Source organism: Canis lupus, chromosome 16 (genome assembly GCF_003254725.2).
Source record: "Canis lupus dingo isolate Sandy chromosome 16, ASM325472v2, whole genome shotgun sequence".
NCBI classification, from domain to species: domain Eukaryota; kingdom Metazoa; phylum Chordata; class Mammalia; order Carnivora; family Canidae; genus Canis; species Canis lupus.
Window position 1 is genome coordinate 29388152 of NC_064258.1, and position 27458 is coordinate 29415609.

General features: G+C 35.2%; 1 protein-coding gene across 6 annotated transcripts in view; it reads right to left on the bottom strand.

Annotated features, from left to right (window-relative positions):
- The window catches only part of KCNU1 (potassium calcium-activated channel subfamily U member 1), a 146513-nt gene that overhangs the window by 82648 nt on the left and 36407 nt on the right, over window positions 1–27458 (bottom strand). For all 6 annotated transcript variants that reach the window (XR_004805809.2, XM_049095039.1, XM_049095038.1 and 3 more), the window contains 8 exons: window positions 23613–23718; window positions 22037–22119; window positions 20840–20909; window positions 17340–17492; window positions 13138–13250; window positions 12714–12782; window positions 8639–8728; window positions 8406–8503 (listed from right to left, as the gene is read on the bottom strand). Coding sequence is in view for 5 of the 6 variants with exons in the window: in XM_049095039.1 (XP_048950996.1) it covers window positions 8406–8503; window positions 8639–8728; window positions 12714–12782; window positions 13138–13250; window positions 17340–17492; window positions 20840–20909; window positions 22037–22119; window positions 23613–23718 (782 nt within the window). In the remaining variant the exon portion in view is untranslated. The remainder of the gene's footprint in view (window positions 1–8405; window positions 8504–8638; window positions 8729–12713; window positions 12783–13137; window positions 13251–17339; window positions 17493–20839; window positions 20910–22036; window positions 22120–23612; window positions 23719–27458) is intronic.

Here is a 27458-nt window from a genome sequence, read left to right on the forward strand (position 1 = left end):
CTTTTCCAGCTACCAGAGAAGCTCCCTGTATTCCTTGCCCAGTGGCCCTGTCCTCCATCTTCAAAGACAGTGACATAACATTTTGTCACTCTGAATCAGCTTCCATCTTTTTTCACCATAGCCCCTTTCTTTTGTGTACATAGTTAGATCTTCTTTTGACTCTCTTTCATAAGGATCCTTATGATTACATTTAGATTCCACATAGATAATCCAGGATAATCTGCCTATCTCAAGATCCTTCATTTAATCACATCTGAAAAGTTCCTTTTGTCATATGAAAATAACATTCACAGGGTTCCAGAGGTAGGATATGGATATCTTTGGGAGCCATTACTTAGTCTATTACATTACACATACAAAGATCTCAGTGAACTTGAAATAGGATGAACAAAAAGATATCCAGATACAGACGTATCATAGTAATAATGCAAGAAGTCAAAGACAAGAAAATCTTGAAAGCAACAGGAGACAAAGAAACAAAACTTGATTTACACATAAAATCCAGTGAGATTAACAGATGACTTTTCATCAAAAAGAATGAAAGCTAGAAGGCAGTAGGGTGATGTAACCAAAGTGCTGAAATAAACTGTCAAACAGAAATTTTATATCCAGTAAAACTCTCTTTCAATATTGGTACTGAGGCACACCCAAAAAAATGATAAAGACTTCAGAAAGTTTGCCCCTCCATAAAAACAAAGAATAAACTAAAAAAAGTGGTCATAATGATGTTTTTTCAGAATTCTTAAAATTAATTGGCAGTAACCCAAGAACAATTAGTTCAGAAAAACGAATATATCTCAATAAAAATAGCAATATTTGTGGTGTTTTAACTTATATTAGTCCCATCTCCAACTCTAAAGCTAATCAATATCCTTGAAAAATAATGCCCCATATTCCTGGTGCCAGAGGGAGTAGAACAGAACTACATTTCTTTCATAGCCTTATTTCCAAAGAAGAGTCATTATTTGACTTGTGTAGTAGTTTCCTGGATGATCCTACTTGAATGCATTGTCTTTTTAAACCTTATTTGAATGTAGCTAGTTCTAAAATCCTCTACCCAGTAAGCTATACCAAATGTTTTAGCTTCACAGGTGTCTGAAACAATGGATAAAAGATAGGGCAAACAATAGACTAAATAAAGTTTAAAGGGGAAACTGATAAATGACTTGTCCATAAACATTTTAAAAACCTCTGGAATACTACCGAAAACAACAACACACATCCCAGGACCCCAAGACTATGTACAGATGTCCATGCTGCAAAGAAAGGTCTTAGCTCTCACCAATTGCCTTTGGTATTCTATGCAAGCAGGAAGTGATGGCTAAAGCAGAGTTGTCACCTGCCTACCTGAATATTGAAGGCATACCTCAACAAAAACACAGAATCCCTTGACAAATACTGGGAGATTTACTGGTTGCAGGTATTTAACAAGATCTCTGTCCAATTATTAGATGGCCACTAAGCTAACACAATAGAGAATTCAGTGGCTAACAATAACAAAGACGCAGACATTATGTAGTTCATAAAAGTCACTAACATAATGGCAACTACAACAAACAGTAACAACAAAAAACACTGGGGAAGAAGGTGGGTGAAATCTAATTTCCATAATTACCACACTTACAATATGTTCAATGTCTAATTTACAACCAAAAGTTATGAGACATGGAAAGAAACAGGAAAATATTGTCTATACACAGGATGAAAACCTATCAATAACTACTGTCCCTGAGAGCCCCCAGACATTGCATTTACTAATCAGACTTTAAATCTATTAAAAGGTATTTTAAGTATGTTCAGAGAACTAAGGGAAGCCCCGGTGGCACAGTGGTTTGGTGCCGCCTGCAGCCTGGAGTGTGATCCTGGAGATCCAGGGTCGAGCCCCACATTGGGGTCCCTGCATGGAGCCTGCTTCTCCCTCTGCCTGTGTCTCTGCCTCTCTCTCTGTGTCTATGAATAAATAAATAAAATCTTTTAAAAAAAAGAATATGAGAATGATGTCTCATAAAACAGAATAGCAATAAAGTGTTACAGTTATTAGGGGTGCCTGGCTCAGTCAGTTAAGCATCTGCCCTTGGCTCAGTCATGATCTTAGGGTCCTGGGATTGAGCCCCACATCAGGCTTCCTGCTCACTGGGAGCCTGTTTCTCCCTTTTCCTTTGCTCTCTTTCTCTTTCTCTTTCTCTTTCTCTTTCTCTTTCTCTTTCTCTTTCTGTGTCTCTCATGAATATATAAAATCTTTAAAAAAAAACCTTTTTTATTTTATTTTATTTTATTTTATTTTATTTTATTTTATTTTATTTTACTTTATTTATTCATTCATTCATTCATTCATTCATTCATTCATTCATGAGAGACACAGAGAGAGAGAGAGAGAGAGAGAGGCAGAGACAGAGGGAGAAGCAGGCTCCACACAGGGGCCCTATGTGGGACTTGATTCCAGGACCCCAGGATCACGCCCTGGGCCAAAGGCAGGTGCTAAACCTCTGAGCCACCCAGGGATCCCCAAAACCCTTTTTTTCTATCTGATTTAAAAGATGAATGTAAAAAGAAATAATTGCAAATCTATGCTGATGGCCACATATACATAAAGAATTTGTGATGATAACCTAAAGGGAGGAAATGGAACTATATAAGAACATAGTTTTTCTATACTATAGAAATTAACGTGGCATTAATCTAAACAAAACTATTATACATTGTATGTTAACATTAAATCCCAGGCCAACTACTGAGAAAATAACTAAAAAATATATATGACAATAAATGGCAAAGGAATTAAAATGGTACACTAAGAAATATCTAACACAAAAGAAGTCTGTAATAAATGACTTAAGAAACAAAAAAGATATGACATATAAGAAACAGTAAAACAGCAGTTGTAAATACTAAGTTATCAGTTAATGCATTAAATGTGAATGAATTGAACTCTGCAATAAAAAAGCAAGGATTGGCAGATTGGAGAAAAAACATGATCCAACTGTATCATGCACACAAAACACATACTTTCAATTCAAAAACACTAATAGATTGAAAGAAAAAGGATGAAAAAGATATTTCATGTAAATGGTAACCAAAAGAGGGCTGGGGTGGTTATGTTAATTTCATGCAAAATAGAATTTAAGACAAATATATTACTAAAGACAAAGACATTTTAGAATGATAAAATGGTTAATCTAAGATATAACAGATCATAGGCACATAACAGTATAAACCCAAAGCATATGAGTCATAAAGCTAACATATTTAAATGGGGAAATAGATAATTCAACAATAATAGCCGGAATTTTAATACCCCACCTTCCAATAACAGATAGAACAACTACCCATTTTTCTATCAGCAAAACTCAGCCAGGAAATATAAGACTTAAAAAAAAGACCCTATAAACCAACTAGACCTAACAAGCATCTATAGAACATTCCAGTCAATGACAGAAGAATAGTCTTCTCAACTATGCATTGAATATTTTCTAGGATAGATCATGTAATAGTCCATAAAATAAATATGGATAAACTTAAAGGAATTTATATCATACAAAGTATGCTCTTCAACTACAACAAAATGAAATGAAAAATCAGTAACAAAGGAATTAAGGAAATTCATAAATATGTGGAAATAAAAAGAACACATGTCTAAATAACCAATGGGTCCTCCTCTTAAAAATCAGAAGTGAAATTATAAAATACTTTTAGATGAATGTGAAAATTAAAACACTACTCATCAAATACATGGCATATCCCTAAAGAGTGCTTAGAAAAACTTTTTGATTTTACACTTCTATTTATTAAAAAACTTATAAAATCACATGACCTAATGTAATATTTCATGTTAAGATATTGAGAAGAGAAAATTAACCCATGTCAAGCTGAAAGAAGGAAATACTAAAAATTAGAGTACACATAATTTAAAGATTGAACAATAGTAGATAAAAATAAATTAAAATTGGTTCTTTGAAAAACCCAACAAAATTGACAAGCATTTTTGGCAATATTGGCCACAAAAATGAAGAAATATTCATATTACTAAAATCATAAATGAATGGGTGGATATTACTACTGATGTGACATAGATGAAAAGGATTATAAGGAATATTTATGTATACAATACTTTGTATGTCAACAAATTTGATAACAGAGATTACATGAACAAATTTCTAGAAAGAGAAAACCATCAAAACTATTTCAAGAAGAAACAGATAACCTGAATAGGTCTATAAGTAAAGAGATTTAATTAATTATATATATATAATATATATATATATAATTCTTTTTTAATTAGGCCCATGGCTTTACTGGTAAAAATTTATCAAGTGTTTAAAGAAGAATTAACAATAATCCTTCACAAATTCCTCCAAAATCCAAAAGAAAAGAAATTCTTCTCAATTGATTCTTTGGGGCCAAATTTACCATGAAGGGGAAAGCAAAGACATCACCCCCAAAAAAGGAAACTACTATCCAACATCTCTATTGAATATAGATGTAAAATTCCTCAACAAAATGCTAGCAAACCAATTCCAGCAGATATAAAAAGGATTTTACACTACAACCAAATAGGATGTTGGCTTAATATCTGAAAATCAATTAATGTAATATTAATAGAATAAAGGACAAAAACCACATGTTTAAAAAAAGAAAAAAAAAACATTTGACAAAGATCAAAACCATTCATTATAAAACTAGAAAAAATAACTCAAGAATTTAGGAATAGAAGAGAATATCCTCAACCAGATAATGAACATCTATGAAAAACTCACAGTTAACCTCATACTTAATGCTTTCTCCTTAAGGTCAGGAACAAAGCTCTTACCACTTCTATTCAATATTGTACTGGAGGTTATTCCAGGGTAATTTTGCAACAAAGTGAAATAAAAAGCTATAAATAAAGAATTAGAGCTAATAAAACAAGTTCAGTAAGGTTGCAGAATACAAGATCAATACACAAAAATCAACTTTATTTCTATACCCTAACCATGAATCATCTGCAAACAGAATCAAGAAAACAATTTAAGAGGCTCTTGAATGGGTCAATCAGGTAAGCATCCAACTCTTGGTTTCAGCTCTGGTCATGATCTCAGGGTTGTGAGACTGAGCCGCATGCAGGGCTCTGTGCTCAGTGTGGAGTCTGCTTGAGATTCTCTTCCTCTCCCTCTCCCTCTTCCTCTACCCTCACTCACATTCTTGCTCTCACTCTCTGATATAAAGAATTAAATAAAATCTTTAAAAAAAATTCATTAACAATAGTACTAAAAAGAACAAAGCATAGGAATCAACTGAACAAAAGTAGTATAAAACCAATTATTTGAAAATTATAAAACACTGTTGAAGGAAATTAGAGATATAAATAGATATAAAGACATCGCTTGTTCATGGGTTGGAAAACTTGCTGTCTTCATGGCAATACTTCCAAAATTGACCTACAGATTCAACACAATGACAATCAAAATCCCAGGTGGCTTCTTTGTAGAAATTGACCTGTTTATCCTAAAATTCATAAGGAAATGAGGGACTAATCAAAAAAATCTTGAAAAAGATTACAAACTTTGAGAACTCATATTTCCCATTTTCAAAACTTAATACAAAACTACAGTAGTCAAGTCAATGTGGTACTGACACAATGCTACACATACAGATCAAAGAAATAAAACTGAGCCTCACAAATGTACCCACACCTTTGCAATCTATGGTTTTTTGATAAGGATACCACAAACAGTTAAACGGGGGACAATTTTTTTAAAAATGCTGCTGGGACAACTGAATAGCCACAGGGAAAAGAATGAAATTGGATCCTTTCCTTGCACCAAACATAAAAATCAACTCAAAATAGTTCACTGACCCACAAGTAGCAGCTGAACACATTAAATTCCTAGAAGACATATTGGAGTAAATCTTTATGACCTCAGGTTAGCTATTCCACATACATACCATAAGCAACAAAAGATAAAATACAACACTGGACTTCATCAAAATTTAAATTTTTGTACCTCAAATTATATGAAGAAAAGGAGACAAACTCCAAAATGGGAGAAAATATTGGCAGAACATACATCTGATAAAAGAAATGTATATATTCTAAATACATAGAATATATAAAGACCATATACAGCTCAATATCAGAAAGATAATAACCCAGTTTTAAAAAATGGGTAAAGGAAAAAAATTAAACAAACAAACAAATAAATAAATAAAAATGGGTAAAGGATCTGAAAAGACATTTCAAAGACATACAAATGGCCAATAAGATTCTCATAAAAATATGCTCAACTTCATTAGCCATCAGTGCAATTTAAGTTAAAACCACAATAAGATCCCAGTATACCCATTAGGATAGCTTTTTTTTTTTTTTTTAAAGGATGTGGAGACATTGGAACTCTTGTGCATTGCTAGTGGAAATGTGAAATAATGTAACCACTGTGGAAAATTGTAGAGTAGTTCCTCAAAAAATTAAACAAAGAATTAATATCTGATTCAGCAATCCTACTTATAAGCATATACACAGAAAATTGCAAGCAGGAACTCAGATATCTGAGTACCAATATTCATAGCAACATTATCCACAGTATCAAAAAGGTGAAAACAATTCAAGTGTCCATCAATAGATGAATGCATAAACAAAATGAAGTATATCCATAGAACATAATAATGTTCAGCCATAAAAAGAAATGAGTACTGATACATGCTACACCATGGCTAAGTGAAGGGTGCCAGACACAAGAGATCACATGCTGTCTGATTCTTATTTCTTGAAATGGCCCAAACAGGCCAATTTATATACCGAGACCGAGTAGGAGTAGCCAGGAGTGTGGACAGAAGAGAATGGGGGAACAACTGCTTCTGAGTATGTAGTTCCTTTCTGAGTTATGGAAAATGTTCTAAAATTGTAGTGATGGTTGCACAAATCTGTTCACACACTATGACCCACTGAATTGTATGCTTTAAATGTATTTATTTCATGGTATTTAAATTATATCTTAATAAAGCTATTGAGATATAAAAATGTTAGAGCCAGGATCCTTCAAAAAGGACCCAGTCGGTTTCCCCGACACCCAATATACACAATTTGTGTTTCAGGTTGGTGAAGGGTGGCTGGACAAGGAAAATAGGATAGCTCTGCAGTGTGCAAGGGGGAAAAATGAGAGAGATGTTTCCACTTTCATATGGATTTTCGCTGGTGGAGTGTGCTTAGAAGACTGGTAACACTGCAAGATGACTACAGAGGAGACGAGGCAGTAAGTGGGCTTAAGCAGAGAGAAGGCCCACCTCCTGACACACATACATACACTCCAGGAGACTGAAAAAACCCAAACAGCCGAGGGGCCAAAATAATATATGGAATGAATTGACCAGGAATACTAGAAAAGGGGCTTTGCAGAAGTTTCTCTCTCTCCCTCTCCCTGTGCGCCTCTCCCCTATCTGTTCTCTCTCTCACAAACAAAACAAAAACCAATTATGATGTTAAGCACACTCCTGCATTTAAATAGAATACTGGAGAGAAGGAAAGGATAAGAACCTTAGAGATGAGAATAGTCCTAAAAGGAAATTCAAATTTCAAATTATGCTTAAATGGTGAAACGCTGGGATTTTACCCATAGAATCTTAAAGTACCTGGAAAAGACTGTTTTAAATCTTCCCTTTAAAAGGGAAGAAGTTATTATGGATGTTTGAGATTAATTTCTCTTCTGCAGCTATTAAGTGGGAAAGGTTGTTGGTAAGCGATTGAGTTCAATTAGAGATGAGGAAAAAATTACATATCCTCATCACTGTGTCAGAATGAGTAAATTTTTAACCCCATACAATCCATTCAGGAAACAGAGTACTCACAGAATAGGTATTGTTCCCAACACTGGGAAAAATGATGATTATGTGACACAATAGAGGTGTTAACTAACACTATAATGGCAATGATACTGCAATATAAATATATCAAATCAATACTTTGCACATCTTAAATTTACACAATGTTGTCAAATAAACGTAACTCAATAATTTTTTTTTTTTTAAAGAGTATTCATGAGGTGGCCTGGTGGCCAAGCCAGTAGTCAGATACAGGCTGAACTTTGGGACTGAAAATGGGAAAACCACTGTGATGGAGTGAAAAGCAATGGGCTGAAAGTCAGCTGGTCTGGAATTGAGTTGGGAGGTGCCTCCAATTGGGTCTTTAACTTTGAACATTACTGAATCTCCTTCGATACCCATTTGCCTGGCCTGTGAAGGAGTCTAACTAGACATCTAGCAAGATTTCTTCCAGCTCTGAAAGATTGATTCTCAGGCCTTGTATTCCCAGTGGGAAAATCTCTGCCACTTCTTGGCCAAATTCAAATGGGTATTTTCTTTTAAGAGACAGAACTTCCCGCCTTTCTCATCCCCAGAAGCTGGGCTGAGGGCAACCAGATATAAAGTGCAGTTACCTGGGAAGTGTTCATGGATCTTGGTTTTGCAGCTACATTTTCCAATCAGCTCAGGAATAAAGATATCACTGTGACAGGAGGCACAGTAAAGGGAGGCTCTAGACAAAGAAAGCAAATCAAGAATGACTTACATGAGGCTTAACACTTACAGAAGCATAGCACGACTCAGTATGCCTTCCATTAACTTGCATTTGCTTTAGGACTTTCTCCCCACAAAGTAATTAAAAAATTACCTTACGACTTCCTTTGTAGTTTCAGCAATAAAGAACCCTAATGTGTTCTTACGTAGCCTTACTTGTGCAGATGGATTTAGTAGCAGACCACTGGAAACAGAAAATAAAAATACAGTAATTTTCCCCTTTAATTTCTGTGGCAATATTTGGTGTTTCATTCTGTCATTACCAATGGATTCCCTAAATCCATTAATCCAGTTAATAAGACCATCCCCTTTTACTGCCAAACACAATAGAAAAACTGCATTTGACTATATTTCTTTGATTGCTGCTAAATATCCAGAAGGGAGCCAGGTCACAACATGATTGCTGAGTTGCACACAATTGATATAAGAGTGAGCTCCTTCCTGGACTGTGTCTTCAATCTGAAATGGTTACACCAAATGAGATGCAATGAAGCCTTGCTAATTTAGGCTATCCAATGTTGTGGCCACAGCCACATGGTTGCAAGTCTTATAGTCCTAGTAAAGGTGTTTAACCAAGGCTACTTGCTTTGTAAAATTAAATTATGTCTAGTCACCCAGCTGGATTCAAAAGTTCCTTTTATTTGCCTATGCAATTTTTGAACTTGCATATTTCTTTTGACTTCATTTTTTTTCTATCCCGATTGCCAGATTTTTAAGAGCAGGAGCCACTTGAATTGTTACTACTGCTACATGAACACTTTGATTCTCTCTTTTCTTATGGTTTACATATTTGAAAATGACATCTTACAAATTTCACCCATGGTATTCATATTCCTTGGTGCAGTACTACCTTATGACTATTTGAATTCCTCACATATCTCCCTATGTTTATTGGGATATTCCATCTTTATTTCTTTTAATTCAGACTTCCAACACAATGAGGTCTTATAACCTTAAAACTCCCATCACTTCATTTGCACATGGTAGGAGTACTTTTTTCCTCCCTTAAAACACTCTTTTTACATTAATATTGGAAAGAAGTCAAGTTTTAATTCTGGAAAAGCTTATTTTGTTGTTAGTGTACTCCAACATAACTTTTGAGTGTAAGAGGCTTACAAAAATAAAAGGGTTGCACCACAAAATCTCTGCCAGACTATACCAAGAGTAGAAAGATGCTGGATAGCTGTGTTGAGGCTATGTTGAGATAGTTTATTACCTGAGACATTGAACAGAATTTTCCAAATATTTACTGACTGATATTAATAAGCAGAATAAATACTTTTAACTTTGAAAAGAAAAGAACATGAATTTATGCCTCCACCCCAATATCATCAGCTGATGTTCACTAGGTAGCAAGCATAAACTTAGTTGTATCTTTATATCTCTTCTTTTTAAGCCTCCTCTGAACTCATATTAAATATTTAGTTATGAAGATACTATCACAATATCTGTGTTTGCATTTGAAATAAGAGGTGAACTCTTTTTGAAGATTTTTCCAAACTGGCTTAATATCCTCTACATGGATCATGTCCAGTTGCTCTCTTAGAGAATGTTCACTACTGGAACAAGCTTAGAACATTATCTGACTGGGGTCAGATCCAGATTTACTCTTAGCAGATGACAAATTAGTCCCTAAAACAAATCCTTATAACTGTCAAAGGCTTTTCCAGGTTGTGGTGTTTTTTTGTTTTTTGTTTTTTGTTTTGTTTTGTTTTGTTTTTTTAAGATTGATTGGTTGATTTATGAGAGAGATGCAAACATGCAAGCAGGGGAAGGGGCAGAGGGAGAGGGAAAGAAGGAGAGAATCTCAGGCAGACTCCCCACTGAGCATGGAGCCTGATGCAGGGCTCCATTTCACAAGCCTGAGGTCATGACCTAAGCTGAAATCAAGAGTCAGATGCTTAACCAACTGAGCCACCCAGACACCCTGGGATTTTTCAAGTAGTCAAGTATATTCAAGTGTATGAATTAGAAGAGAAAATAAAAGGTAAGAAAAAATAGGTTTCCTCTCCAGTTTTTCGATACTCAAGTCTAAACTCTAGCTCAATTGAGATGCCCTATTTTCCTTCCACTTATGTGGCTGTGGTGGATTTAGTACAGCATAGTGATCAGAATCACTGCCACCAGAGCCAGGCTGAATTCAGATTCTGGCTCTGCCACTTGGAGTTGATGTGAGTTTGGGAAAATCATAACTTTTCTGGGGCTCATCTTTCTGCCCTATAAAATGGGACTAAGAATGGTACCCATTGTTGTAAAGATTCAAGAGTTTATATAAGTATCTGTAGCACTGTTGGTCATGAACTAGCAATAGTGTAAAAGACTGCTATTATCCAAATGAGGATTTAATCCCAATGATTTACCTTACTCTTTGGTGAGAAACCAAAGTTAAATCTAAGTTGGAGCAGATTCCTCTTTCATTAGGGGTACATTATGTGCTAAGTAATAAACAACACCAGGACATCTTGAACATATGTGGAAATTAGCTGCCTAATAAATGTTTGTGTTTCTGGTCTGTGATGTCCCACAGTCATTCTAATAAAGTTTAAAGAAATCTAGGATGCTAAAATTTGGTTCAGTAGTTTACAAATACCAGTGAAAAATTTGGCTATATCATGGGAACTTTAAAAAAATCTGTGGTCCCACCCTTGAAGATTTTGATTTTATAAAGTTCAGAGTGGGATTTTGGAATCTATATGCCTTTAAAACTTTGCAAATAATTCCAACTCATAGCCCATGTTGCTGAAGGCCAAGTTCTGGGCCACTCTAAAACCTCAACTGCCTAGCAAATGGGTTCTAAGACTGGAGTCTTTTTACCATGACCTATTTTTTTTTAAGATTTTATTTATTTATTCATGAGAGGCAGAGACACGGGCAGAGGTAGAAGCAGGCTCCATGCAAGGAGCCCGATGCGGGACTTGATCCCAGGACTCCAGGATCACGCCCTGGGACCAAGGCAGGTGCCAAACCATTAAACCACCCAGGGATCCCCTCCATGACCTATTTTTGTGAGGAAGGACATCTGTGCACAAATTTAGATTTTGAGATTTTCTTGAGCATGGCAGGATTGTTAAATAGAATTTAGTCAGCCTGACAATATTACTTGTTATTCTCTCCATAGTACAGTATTCTCTCCTTTGTACAGTATTCCACTGACTTCTTTTGACCAGAAACATTTTGCAACATCTCTATTTAGGTTTTTCTTCTTTACAGTTTTTCATAGAAAATTGTTTCTTTGTAGTACATCTGACATCATTCAAACTTGTTGAATTTTGACTATTTCACTATAATTTTAAGGCTCCTGATAATGTAAGTTTTATAGCTGGAAAGGGTCTCAGGTATTAATGCAACCTCCTCATTTTATAGAGAATGGGCGCTTCTCCAGCACACAGGACTAGCTAGTCATAATCAGGATCAGAAGTTGGTCTGTTGATTACAATTTAACTCAACTTAGTTCTCCACTAAAAAACATACATAAGCCAATATCCAATGTCTTTCTTATCCCCCATCCCATTTAGACACTCAGTTTTTCTTATTTTTTCAGCATTTTTATCTCTATGTATAACATTGTAGCTGATCTGCTGTTTTTCCTGGATTTTCTTTTTTATTACATAATAAATTATCTTACTCCTCATATTATCTATTCATTATGGGTTCTTAAGAAATTCCAATGGTCTAATAATATTATTTATTTCTTTTATCTGCCCTACCAATGGCAGACTTTGTCCAGTAACCAAAATTTCCATTTTGCCATATTTTGTAGCTTAGTTTCTAAGGCTACATTTGTGGGAGCATGTTTTGGTCATAAATAATTCTCCTAATGCTATTTTATGGTTAAGACTTACAAGATTTGATAATAAATTAAAAGGAATAGATCTGAGAAGGAGATAATTTCTTCTCTCCCCAGCTCATGAAACAGAATTTGGGGAGGGCCATAAGAACAAAGGTAAAGAACAATGGCTACCCCACTAGCATAACCATTCTAACCTCAATCACTAGATTCTAACCCCAATGATTAGAGACGTACTAAGTATACCACAGCAGACTGGGTGCCCAATAAGTTGGCTCTCAACAAATGGCAAAAGCTTAGTTATGCCTGTGTTTTTGGAAAAGTCTTAATCATAAAGAATCTCCTTTAAAAAAAGTGAAGAGATTCAAAGTCTTATTGGTACCTTTGACCATGAAACGTGGATTTGTGTTCAATGGCTATCAGCATGAGTCCCATCTTCACAAAGCAGAGCCTAGGAAGGAAGACAAGTAATTGTGAGGAAAGAGGATAGCAGGGTGCTAATTCATAAGAATATGACCAACACTTTGTGCTCCATCCATGCCTAGGAAAACACTAGCACCTCAGCAGAGGAAGAGTCTCCCAAATATAAGGGAAATCATTCTAAAGTAAGTCACAGCCATGTCAAGGGTACAGATAGGGAACTGTCCCACACAGATTGCAAACTTCTAAACTGCAGAGATTCACACTTGCTTATTCTTACATCTTCAGGGTTTATCATGGAGCCTGGCCTATAGTGGGCCCCCAGTGAACATTGTTGAAAGAATGCCATTGCATGAAGAATGAGGAAAGCATTTATCTTAACTTACCGGGAAACTTCAGGAAAACTCATTCCAGTGAAGTCATCAGAGAGACGTTGAGTCAGGATTTTGTTCTTTAGGCCATTAAGGAAATATTTTTGCCATGGCTGTTTAGGAAAAACCTGGAATACACAATCATGCCACATGCAGCATACTGACATGGGATATAGGATGTTATAATTCAAATTGTATATCCTGCTAAGCAGCAAACCAGCACCCATTGCACTTAGGTCACAGAAAAGAGATTTGACCTTGTGGTTAACTGAAGAAATCTCCAAGGAAGAACTAAAACTCTTACATCTCAACTATTTATACTAGAGAGCTCAGAATGAAATGAAAGCATCATAACTTGGTTTCTTCATACATGGCATTCAATGGCATTCAAGACTCCTTGCTGGAAACTGTAATTCTTTTAATAATTTCAGCACGGTAGACTGGTTTTTAAGTCAGTAACAGTAAGATGAGAAGGTAACATGGAATCGAAGTTGGTCTCTTCACAGAAATGGCTGTTCAAGATTGTTTTCTAAAAATATTAGTTTTCTACTGACTAGCCACATACCACAAAGAAAAAATGTTCGTGGCTTCTGTCCTGTATTGGAACTCTTCATAGCTTTAAATGAACTTAAAGAGCCATCCTGATCAATGGAACTGAGAATATAAAACCAAGGATAGCAGTGGGTTTGCAGAGAAAAACGCAATGGGAAGGGAGAAGGATATTTCTCAAAAATGCTAAATATAGTTTGCAGGGTGTGTGGCTGTTGGGTAACTCGTCTCTGATATTTGTATAAGAATTTTATTATGCTCCATACATCCTCATCATCCTCTCCCATCTACTGCCTAAGAATCCCCACCACACTGCTCTGACAGGGCAGGACAGGTCCCTTTTAAAGCCCAGAGTCTCAGGTGAATGTCTCTAATTTCTATAATCTCTGAAACACTGTGGCTATGAAGAGTTAAGACCAGTTCAGAAATACTCCTCATAGCCATCCTGTGGCTTAGGAAAAACAACACACACACACATACACACGCACATATAAAGAAAAAAAAATCCTGCTTTACAAATAAGGACTGCTTGTATCAGGCAATCCAAGGACTCCCCCTCTAATCCCCTTTCCAAGATTTAGTGAATCTCCTGCCTTCTCTCAATCTCTTAAATTTCTCTTTTGAGGAGTGCTCACTTCACTGGGAGTCCCTATTTAAGTTCCATTAACTGAAAAAACTGGCTTAATGTTTCTTGCATAAATGTTTCAGTTTTTGAAAGAAGGTAAAAAAAGTGATAGAGATGGAGATTTCCTGTGCTTATTTTTTAAATATCAGAAAAGGAAAGATAAGATGGATTTTGGATTTAGATATCAATATCTAAATAGTAATACAGGGAGCTCAAGTATTTTAGTTGGAATAGATCTAATCTAAGTTTAAGTCTAAGGCAATGCTGTGTGATTTGAAGCAACTGGAAATGCTCTTTGGACTATAATTTCTCACCCTGAAATTAATATAGGTAAAACATATATCATTGATCTAAGGTCTTGGAATCTGAGTACTGGGAAATTTTACAGATATTAATGTAATACTTAGAAAAATCGGGTTACGAGATTAATAACTTATTTTATTGATACAGAAATTGACAGGGAAATTAAATGTCTAATCCAAGAAAAATGGGATATACGACACTATGGAGTCCTGGCTGTTAAGCCCAAGTTAATAGTTTATTAGAGAATTTAAAATACCAGAGCAGAGAATAGCATTAAAAACCATCTTATCCTAACTGCCCAGTTTAAGACTTCTGAAAGTATATTTTAGACTTAATTTCAAAAGAAAAATTACCATGACCACAAATCTCTCAATTCCTATATACCAAAAAGCTCTCATATGATGAATATTTACAGATGATCATCTTCAGTGAGGAGGTCACAACTTTAGATTACACAGAGAGAACAACAATATGATATAGGGTTAGTTTTATATCTCTTCCTCTATTTCCATAAAATAGATGAAATCTTCAGAGAGGGCACTTATTCCATTTACCTTCCCAGCCATGGAGATTAAAATCAGAGTCATTACTACACATGTTATCTTGTTACTAAGTAGACTATGTCTACTATGATACTACTAATGTCTTTCACTCTCGTTAATGTTCTCAAGTATTTAAAGTCTCCACAGACCAGCAGCCTGGACACCTTTGGGAGCTATTTCAGAAATGAAGCCCCATTCAGACTTTTGGAATCAGAATCTGCATTTTTTTAAAGACTTTATTTATTCATGAGAGACCAGAGAGACAGAGACAGAGACAGAGACAGAGACAAAGGCAGAGGGAGAAGCAGGCTCCATGCAGGGAGCCTATCTTGGGACTCGATCCCGGGTCTCTGGGATCCGGACCTGGGCTGAAGGCGGAGCTAAACCGTTGAGCCACCCAGGCTGCCCAAGAAGCTGCATTTTAACCAGCTCCCTGGGGGATTTGCACGCATATTAAAGCTTTGGAAGCACCTTCTCAAACATCCCTGTCCTTGAGAGTTGTGAAAAAGGATGGATTCAAAGCCTGCTGAGTGGCTACAGTTTACAAATTCCAATGTCTTGGTTGGAGACTCTGTGGAGAGCCCAAGCAAATCACTATGGCATGTGCACATAACAGTCATGCAGAACAGTTATCTTGCACTAAGTGTACAGTACAAGCAGACAATTTCCTCACAAGTGATTTTCTAGGCTGTACATAGTGAGCAGGAAGAGAAGGCAAAGGCAGGTTCATTATAGCAGCATCAGGGCTCATTTCCTACTGCCTGATGGTCATTTCTATTTATCTATATATGACATTTCCTCACATTCATAGAAAGAATTACAATATTCCGTCTGAGTTCTCAAGTTAGCATTTTGCTGGCCAGAGCAACTTTCATGTTCTGTTTGTTTTGTTTTGTTTGTTTGTTTTTTGGTTTGGTGGATTTTGTTTTGTTTTGTTTCTTTAAAAGAGTACCAGGATGAAACCAAAAAAGATGTAAACAGGGCAGCCTGGGTGGCTCAGTGGTTTAGCACCTGCCTTCAGTCCAGGGTGTGATCCTGGAGACCCGGGATCGAGTCCCACATGGGGCTCCCTGCATGGAGCCTGCTTCTCCCTCTGCCTGTGTCTCTGCCTCTCTCTCTCTCTCTCTCTCTCTCTCTCTCTCTCTCTCTCTGTGTGTGTGTGTGTGTGTGTGTATGTGTCTTGCATGAATAAATAAATAAGATCCTTAAAAGAAAAAAAGATGTAAACATTTTTTTGGATTTATTAACAAAGGAAATAAAATGCAAAGAAAGGCCAAGAGGGAAATTGAGTAAAAAGGCAGGCATATGGAGAGGAAAGGTCACTCTCTGTAGAGCCTCTGGACAATGGGATACCAGGTCCAGCTGAGGGGTAGAAACTTCCCAGGAACATTTCATGGGGGTAGCATTTCAAAAGTCATATTTTGTGCTATAGCAGTCATCCCAATACTCCCCTAAGCCACCTATTTTGTCTCAAAGGTAACAAAAGACCTGATGTGGGAGATTGTGAGTAGATACCCAACAGCCACAGGCATCAAACCTAGTGGTAAGACATGAAGTCAGACAGTTCTCCTCCTGCTTAACTTACTATATGATCAAGCTAGTTAGCTTCACTGACTCATTACTGGAATTCTACTTTGAAATGTCAAGGGGAAACATAATGCATTTAAAATGAATGACATAGTAGGTACTCAATGTATGGTGACTATTGTTATTACCTATGGAACGTTCCCAAAATAATCTGAAAAATTAGATTTCAACTGTTATTTGTATCATCATTTGTTCAATGAATATGTTTATTATTATCCATTTTATGCATTTAACTTATATTTAAATATATGATTTTGCCACTAACAATATAACCTTTATTTTTATTTATATTTTTGCTCCAATTATTCAAAGTACTCCTACATTTATATTCATAACATCGCAGACTGCAGGTAGGAAGCAAAGACGTGATTTCTATTTTGCAGATAAATATTCTTAGACAAGAATAAGATCAATAACTTCTTCAAGGTCAGTGCAGTACCTGGGACTTTGATCTAGACTTCTCAATCCTTTTCGTAGTTCAAGTGGAAGTCAAATCTCATTTCTTGGGACATTCTTGCCTTCCTCAATTTTTTTTTTTTCTATTTCTGATCCTGACATGTGAGGATATGGGGGGGAGAAAACCAAGATTCAACAGCAATTTACAAGATTACCTTTTTGTTTTGTTCAACAAATAGAGATGTTAGAAAGGTACACAAGCCTGGTACCAGACAGCCTTGGGCGATGAATCCAAGCTTCAACTCGGCAAAGCAGATGATGTTGTCACCAGCAGTCCAGCTCCAGCTGGGGATCTTTGGCAGAAAAACCTGTTTCAGGGTAGAACAAAGACAATTCAAGGAAGTTGTTTTCTGAATGGACATCTTTCCTGCATTTATTTTAAAGCAGTTCCCTGAAAGCATTTATTGTGCCCAAGTCAGTGGAAGTGATGAGAATAAATTTAGCCTTTAGAAATTGTTAGTGATCCACTTTTTAAAACAAAAATAGTGAGAGTTTTAAAATTGGGTCAGATGACATAGACCTCTGACTCTAACCTGAATGTACAATATTTGTTTTTGTCCTTGTTTTTACTGAAATATAATTGACATATGACACTGTATTAGCTTCAGGTATACAAGCAAATAATTCAGTGTTAGTATATGTTTGAAATGACCACTGCAATAATTCTAGTTACCATCCATCATCCCAATGTTTACAATTATTTTTTTCTTGTGGTAAGAACTCTTAAGATCTACCCTCTTAGCAACTCTTAAATATTTAATAAAGTATCATCAACTATGGTCATGATGTTGTACATTATATTCCCATGACATATTTATTTTATAAACAGAAGTTTGTTCTTTTTGATCCCCTTTACTCATTCCACCTACTCCATCCCCATCACCCTCCACCTCTGGCAAACACTGATCTGTACTATCTAGGAGTATTTTTTTTTTGTTTTTTGTTTTTTTAATTTTTAAGGTACCATATATGAGTGAAATCATATGGTATTTGTCTTTTTCTGACTTATTACATTTAGCATAATTCCCTCAAAGCCCATGAACACTGTAGCAAATGCAGAATTTCCTTCTTTAATATGGCTGAGCAAAATTTCATTATATTTACATATTTTGTTATATATTTCTTTAAATATAAGTGGAGAATTTAGTCCATCTATATTTAAAGTGGAGAATTTAGTCCATCTATATTTAAAGTAATTATTCATAGCTATGTACCTGTTGTTATATGTTAATTTTTCTGGCTATTTTGTAAATCCTTCCTTTCTTCTCTTAATCTCTTCCTTTGTGATTTGGTGATTTTCTATAGATCTTAGAGTCCTTTTTCTTTGTTGTGTATCTACTATAGGTTTTCCCTTTGTGGTTACTTTGAGGCTTATATAATTCATTTTAATAACAACCTATACTTAAGCTTGATCATGTTCTAAAACTATGTTTTTACTCCTCCTCCCACATTTTGTGTTTGATATATCACAGCATACAGCTTTTGGTCTTGTGTAGCCCTTACTAAGGATCACAGCTATAGTTATTTTTACTACTTTTGTCTTTTAACCTTCATACTAGCTTCATGAGTGATTAATCCACCTTTACATGATTCGATTATTCTGAATTTTACAGCACATTTTCCTTTGACATTGAGATGTATATTTTTGTATCTTTTCCTGTTAGTAATTAATGCCCTTTCCTTTCAGTTTTAAGACATTTCTCTAACATTTCTTATAAAGTAGTCCTAGTCATGATGAACTCCTGTAGATTTTGCTTGTATGGAAAACTTTCTTCTTTAATTTCAAATGACAACACTGCTAGGTAGAACATCCAGGGTTGGCAGTCTTTTTTATTTCTTTAAGTACTTTGAAAAGATTAGGTCACTCCCTTCTAGTCTGTGAAGATTTTTGCTAAAAAATCTGCTGGTAGTCTTATGTTGGCTACCCCTGCCTTTCTTTTTCGTTTTTAAGATTTTACTTATTTGACAGAGAGGGAGAGAGCAAAAGCAGGGGGAACAGCAGGCAGAGGAAGAGGGAGAAGCAGACTCCCCACTGAGCAGAGAGCCTGCCTCGGTGGTCAATCTCAGGACCCTGGGATCATAACCTGAGCCAAAGGCAAACAACCAACTGTAGCCCAGATGCCCTACAGTAGTTTCCTTATATATTACATCTTACTCTTCTCTCGCTGACTTTAAGATTCTTTCCTTGTCTTTAGCTTTTGACACTTTAATTATGAGTTTTAGACTAGGTCTCTTGAGTACATCTTATTTGGAATTCTCTGAGTTTCTTGGATGCGGATGTCTGTTTTCTTCCTCAGGTTAGGGAAGTTTTCAGTCACCATTTCTTCAAATACATTTTCTGCCCCCTTGCTTTTGTTTTCTCCTTCTGAGACTCATATAATGCGGAGGTTGGCCCGATTGACACTGTCCCTTAAGCTATTCCCACTCATTTCACTCTTTTTTTTATTTTTTGCTACTCTGATTAGGTGTGTTCCACTACCCTGTCTTCAAGTTTGCAGATTCTTCTGCTGCATCTAGTCTGCTGTTAAAACTCCTCTATTGCATTTTTTGGTTCAGTTATTAAATTCCTCAGCTCTGTGACTTCTATTTAGTACTTTCTTATATATCCCATCCTTTTGTTGAAGTTCTCACTTTCTTCATCCATTCTTTATGACTGTTTTGAACTTTCTGTTAGGTAAATAATTCATCTCTGTTTCACTAAGGTCTTTTTCTCAGGTCTTATCTTATTCTTTCATTTAGAAAATATTCCTCTGTTTTGTCATTTCCCCTAAAATTCTGTATTAGATAAAATAGCCACCTTTCCCTGTTTTGAAGAAATGGCCTTGTGTAGAAGTTGAGCCTTATCATTCAACCCTGCCATAGCTTCTCATTGTCTCTCAAACCTTTGTGACTGTTTAATTAGCCTAATTCATTTTTAGGGGCTCCCAATAGTTGAGATAATGCCCAGAGCTGTCAGTGTCCCAAAGAAAAGGATCTCAGCACCTAGATTCAGGTGGATTGGAAGTTAGACTCTCAGGCAGCAACTGTTGAAATATGAAACTATATTTCTTTATGAATTTACATTTTTAAAAATATTTTATTTATTTATTCATGAAAGACACACACACACACACACACACAGAGGCAGAGACACAGGCAGAGGGAGAAGCAAGCTCCACTCAGGAGGCCTGACATGGGACTCAATCCCGGGTCTCCAGGATCACACCCTGGGCTGAAGGCAGTGCTAAACCACTGAGCCACCTGGGCTGCCCATGAATTTACATTTTTAAGTGATTTTTTAAAAAAGATTTATTTATTTAGAGAGAGAGCAAGCACAAGAGTGGGAAGAAGGGTAAGGAGAGAGGGAGAGAACCTTCAAGCAGACTCCCTGCTGAGAGCAGAGTCTGATGTTGAGCTTGATTCCAGGACCCTGAACTCATGACCTGAGCCAAAACCAAGGGTCGGATGCTTGAATGACTGAGCCACCCAGATGTCCCATTGTGATTAACAATCTTAATGAGACTCCAAATTTCATCCATAATTGGAAACAACTTTTTGAGTGCAGATCTATAGGTCTATTAATTATAGAAATTAATAAGTTATTTTACTTAGATAGAGTAAGTCATTTAACTCCATAGACTGAAAGAGGAGGAAAATAAATAGGCCGGAATCATACCTTGTTATGGGATTGAAGTATCTGTATGATGACTCTGGTACTAGGGTAATAGTTCTTGATAGAGAGAACCCTACATGAATAACAAATATGCTCATGAGTGATGTGCCATATCCAATAGCTTTGCAATAAAATTAAATTCAGAATTAGATTGATGTGTGGGTAAGCATAATAAAACAACACATAAAATTCACTGCTATGCTGTTTTCTAAAAATGTTCTGTTTAATAGCATACACAGGAAACAGTGCTATTGTTTTAGTGATTTAATAAATGAAATCTATGATATAGTCAGCTCTTGATACTAGGAGACTCTAGTCTTCTGAAACCAGTTCTTGAGGAGGAAATAAACTGTTTCATGTATTTAAGCCTTCAAACTCAAACACATTAATTACAGGAAAAGCAGATTGAATTTCTGTCTATAACTTGAAGTAGCTCATGGACTGTCTTGTTGAACTTTCTCATTATACATATTAAGAAACTAAGGTCTGGTTCATATATATTGTATTATTAACCGCATATGTTCTCAACAGCTTATTGCTATTTGTAGAATCACCTTCAGTTACTTATGTTTATTTTGTTTTGGGGACTAAGAATTCATCTGGGTTAGGCACAATTCCATTGCCATCACAATGATAGTTTGAAGCAATTAATACAAGTGAAGATCCCACTCACAGATAGCTCATAGTTAAAGATGGTCAACACCAATTCTAGCCATCTTGATGACATTTTCCAATCATCACAAGCATGTTATACCAAATGATATACAATATTTCACCAGAACTACTGGAGGAAAACCCCAATAAGTCAAGTCTACTAACAGAGCTCACCAATTACAAATGGCATCTTTATTTTTGGTGGGTTAAAGATGTTATTTATGATGGTGTTACCTGAACAATTAGTTATCAGTTATTGGTATGCTTGCTTTTTTTTCAACTTAAATAGTTATTATCCATATGAAACTTTAGGCAAGTATGTGGAGAAACACAAAGATACTCAGAATACTCTATTTTTACTTCCTTATTCATACATCTCCACAGCCTTTGGGAGAAAAAAAAAGGCATAAACCTGGACTATAATGAACATAGTCCTATAAGAGATGACATCTTTTCCTATTTAGTCCAATGCACTAGGCTTTATTTTAAAAGAGGAAAAAATAAAATCAGCATTGAAGAATATAAAACAAAGTGTCAGCTTCTTACCTCATAATGTTTGAAGTGTCTTCAGCATGCAAATCACTGCACAAAGGGTTAGCTATAATCAGACATGCTTCTGCAGATTCCACCTATTCTTCAAGGTTAAACAGCAACCATCTTGTTACTTACAGGGGAAATACTCTACTGTTCCCCCTTTGGGTTTTCTTATGTTTTTTTTTTTTATAAATTTATTTTTTATTGGTGTTCAATTTGCCAACATATAGAATAACACCCAGTGCTCATCCTGTCAAGCCCCTCCTCAGTGCCAGTCACCCAGTCACCCCCACCCGCTGCCCACCTTCCCTTCCACTACTCCTAGTTCATTTCCCAGAATTAAGAGTCTCTCATGTTCTGTCACCCTCTCTGATATTTCCCACTCATTTTTTCTCCTTTTCTCTTTATTTCCTTTCACTATTTTTTTATATTTCCCAAATGAATGAGACCATATAATGTTTGTCTTCCAATTGACTTATTTCACTCAGCATGCTACCCTCCAGTTCCATCCACGTCAAAGCAAATGGTGGGTATTTGTCGTTTCTAATGGTTGAGTAATATTCCATTGTATAAATGGATAAAGAAGATGTGGTTTATTCCTATGGTTTTATCATAAAATTTCCCCTAAGAAAGAGAACACTCTTGAGAAAGAGTTGTAAAAAGGATGTCTTTACATCAGGATGAGTCCTGTAGATGCTGTAAGGGTTGGAAGTGCTCTGACAAAGATGCAAGACTGCCTTAAAATGGGTAAAGTGGATACTTATGTTTTTCCTGTTGTCCAAAACCAAGTTTTTAAGCAACTACTTGTATATTTATTTGCCTTTCAGGACAGCAAAGAATAGAGGAACTGGAAGTATGTGTGGTTCAAAGTAAGCAGTCATTCAATATCTATGGATTCTGAATCTTAAGGGTCTAGCAAATTATTGAAGTGGCTCTTGTAATACTGAGTTGTGGGAAAAAGAAAGATTATTCTGAGTCTATCACTTTCTATTTCAATTCTCTATGTTGACTATAGATTTCTGATCTTAAAAACTGTAGCCTTGTTTATATGAGTCTATGAAACCTAAAACATGGGAGGAAACTGGCTTTGATCTTAATTGAAAGCTGTCTAGATGGTTGGACTTTGCTCATTATTTTTCATTCCAATCTTAATGGGATTTCTGCTATTTTCCTTAATGTTTCTCCTATCAGAAGGCACATCAGTGTGTTTAGAAAAAGTTGGGAAATCTGTCATTTGGTAATGATCCTACTTGGTTGGGAAGATTAAACACACTTTTGCTATCCATAACTTTTTCAGATTTCTTAGACTTATAAAATAAAACTGCACTAGACAGAATTTAGTGAAATAAATAAATGTAAGCATAGGCAAACAGTGAGTTCTGCTTGATATCTGTCAAGGAGGAATTAGAAACCAATTACTACATTTCCTTTATGATCAGTTTTTAAAATTGAGGAAGTCTTATTTTCTTCCAATTTAAGCATCTGGAGTAATACTTTTAAAAGAGCAATATATCTTATCATCTTAATTGTTGCAGCTTAGGGAAACTAAAAGAAGAAGAAAAAAAAACAAAACAAAACTAGTTCTTACCGCAACTCGTCTCAGATCATCCCACTTAAGTGCAGATCCAGAAATAAAAGTTGTATAGGCCATGTTGCACTTAAATACAGTTTCTAATTCCAAAGAAGGAGGGACCCTGGGCAAAGAATATAGTACCAAAGATGTAAAAAGATGCCTGAATTTGGTTTAGAGATTGTTATATCTTTAACAGAACTCCTAATCTCCTCTAGGAAAACATCCATCCTCCCTTACTAGTCCATACTGGTCTTATTTCAGGCATGGGCTTGAAGATCAAGCCTAGTCAATCACAGTGAGAAGAAAAAATACAAATCAGGTTGATGCCCCAAAATTTAAAAAAAAAAAAAGGAATTACTAAGGATGAAGTTCAGTATAAAATAAAAACATTTCGATTATTCAAAAAGATATGGCTTTTTAAAACAACAATGAATTTAATGAAATAGCTTCTAAATATATAAAGAAAAAATTAACAAAACTAGAGAGATTTAAATTGATGACTGACTTGTCATTGTCATGAGAGATTTCAACACATCTCTTAATTACTGATTAAGCAGGAAAAAACCATCAATGGTTTCTAAGTCCTTTTTTCCCTTCATTAAGGTATAACGGACAAATAAAATTGTGAGATACATAAAATGTATCATGTGATAATTTGGTATGTGTATATATTGTGAAAGGTTTCTTCCCATTAACTTAATTTTCACATCCATCACTTTACATAGTTTTGTCTTTTTCAGGGTAAGAACATTTAAGTTCTACTCACTTAGTAAATTTTAATTACACAATATAATGTTTTAAGTTTTAATCACCATGTTATACATTAGATCCTCAGAAATTATTCATCTTAAGACTGGAAGTTTGTACCTTTTTACCAGCCCCTGTCTTGTCCTTTCCCCACATCCCAGCCTAGGGCAACCATCTTTCCACTTTCTGCTCAATGAGTTTTTTTTTTTTAAGATTCCAGGTATAAGGTAGCACACAGTATTTATCTTTCTTTGTCTGGATTTCAGCATAATGCCCTCCAGATTCATCCATGTTGTTGTAAATAACAGGATTTCCTTTTTAAGGCTGAAAAGTACTCTACTATGTATGTATGTATATATGTTTGTATGTGTATGTATGCATGTATATGGAAGTATATGTATACACAGTATGCATATACACACATGTGTTATATATATGTATTTATATATATATTCATTCATCAATAGACACTTAAGTTAGATTGTTTCTATACCTTGGCTATTGTGAATACTTTTAATTTTTTTTGAGAAAACAAATATTTATCAAATTACTTGACAAATAAGGAAAGGCTCAACATACTACAAAAATTAATTGTCATACATATTATGATCTCTAATCACAATATATTTTAAGTTAGAGGTTGATAACAAAAGAATAGACTGTTTAAAGTCACATGGGTTAGGAGGCAATTATAACAAAGGATATAAAATTCTTAGAAATAAATCATGTTGCAAACACTAAACATCTAAGCTTTTGGATACAACAAATGCAATGCTTTAAAGGAAATTTATAAACCCAAAGAAATAAGAAGAAAATAAAAATAGAAGTGCAAAGAATGAAATAGAAGAGAAATATGAAACAAAGAAGAGCAACAAAACCAAAAGCTATATCTTTGGGAAAAAAACAACCAATAAAAAACTAATACAATAGGCAAAGCTGTAGTAAAATCAATGGGGAGAGAGAGAATACAAAATTGCAGGGAATCGAATTCAATATATTGAATGAAGAAGATAAAATACCTACAGAAAAGTCAAGATAAAAATAAGAGTGAGAGAATACAGCAGATAACCAAATGCAACAGCTTTGAAGATTCAGACGAAACAAATTACCGAAAATATATCTTATCAGAACTCACTCTAGAGGAGACAAAGCCCATATAGTCCTAGTACCATTAAAGAAATTGAAGCCATAATTTAAAATCTTTTAAAACAAACTAAAAGCAGAACACACACATACACCAAACAAAAATTTAAATCCACCAGTTCTAAATGGTATTACAGTATCTTCTACCATACTTTCAAACATCAAATTATTCCATTTTCATACAGTGTCTTTTGAAGATATTAAAAAGAGGGAATAGTCTCCAGCTAATATTACAAAGCCAAAATAGCCATAACTTCAAAACTATCAATGTAATTTACCACATTAACAAATTAAAAGTGTGTGCGTGTGTGTGTGTGTATATATATATATATATGTAGAGAGAGAGAGAGAGACACCTCAGATGCAAAGAAAATGTTGATGAAAATATCTTTACCCAGTTAAGAAACACAGCTCATAGTGTATGAGGAATAGAATATCCTTAAGACCACAAAGAATATCTTTAAAATAAAAAGGATGTCCATAATGACAAAATATTAGAAGAGTTTTCTTTGTGAGAAAGAAAAGATATAATTGCCAATTTTTTTTGCTAATGTTATATTTGATATCTCATCAAGTACAATAATAAACTAAAATAAATTGTACACAGGATTGGAAAAGAGAAAATAACTGTCTTTATTTCAAAATACTATTTACATAGAAACCCCTAACACCACTATAAAAAATGATTTAAATAATGGAAATCAAATAATATGGATAGATAGAAGATTAATATACAAAAGTCAATTTTGTGTTTTATGCCAAAAGCAAACAACTAGAAAAAGTAATTAATAAGACACAATTTCCAATAACATCTGAAAATACCAAGTACCTAGAAATATAAACAAATATAAAATATCATATTATTATTGTTTTATGTTGTATATTCTCTAAGCCTAGTTATCTGGCTTTTCTGGAAGTTTTGAGAGCTATATAATTACTATTTATACATTTTTTTCTGCTTAATTTAGTCATAAATAATTTTGTTGCACGCCACTAGGTATCCTGACTTACAGGAATATAAATTAATATTTTACCCTTATGACAATTTATATCATATCTTTGATTTTTTTCTCAAATAACAGGTAACCAAAGAAATAAAAGTAACAATTTCTCATTTTTGCTTAAAATTTTGCAAGATTTTTGTGGCCTGAAATAGCAAATTGTTATTTCTTGAAATTCCTTGGCTTGATTTGCTCAGTTGGGTTTCTTTTTGGCTCCATGCAATTTTGTTGGAGTCACTCATATGTCTGCATTTACCCGGAAGAGCTGGCACATGGATGGGCCTCCCCTCCATCAGAGTAGGTGAACTTCTATAATGGTTTAGGGCTCCAACAGACTGGATGCTGAAGCTGCCAGGCCTCTTAAAGGCTGGGCCTATAACCAGCCCAGTCACTTGTATATATTTTAATAAGTTCAATTTTAAAATTATTAATATTATTAATATTTTAATAAGTCAAAATGCCGGTCCAGTTTCAACAGAAGGGTGAACAGACTCTACTTTTGTTGGAGGAATATTGGCAGACATCTTCTAAAACACTCTTCGACAAGAATTCACATCCCTCCCCTGGACAAAATATCCTCATTTTGTCTCCCCAAAGTTTTATTTCTTTAAAGCATCAGCTTAAAGTCCTGGGTCTTGTCATCTACATTGGGTCTAGAACGGGTCTCCTCAGGCACAGCTCCTCCTCATCTGATGACTATGACATAGGTAGACAAGTCATCATCAACTCAATGCCCAGCATACCATGATGAGCAAAGATAGGAAAACTAGAGCAGACACTCCAAACCAAACAATGCGAGGGGTTACCAGATGGCATGTAGGAATGACTGGTCCACCAAAACTGTGAAATTATCTAAGCGCATATTATCATGCCCCCTGATTCAGATGTTTTTGATTAGGGGCCAATTATGCTCTCATGAGTCAATCCATTGTTTTTCTCAGTTCTTGTCTTTGCCCTCTGACCCTATGAT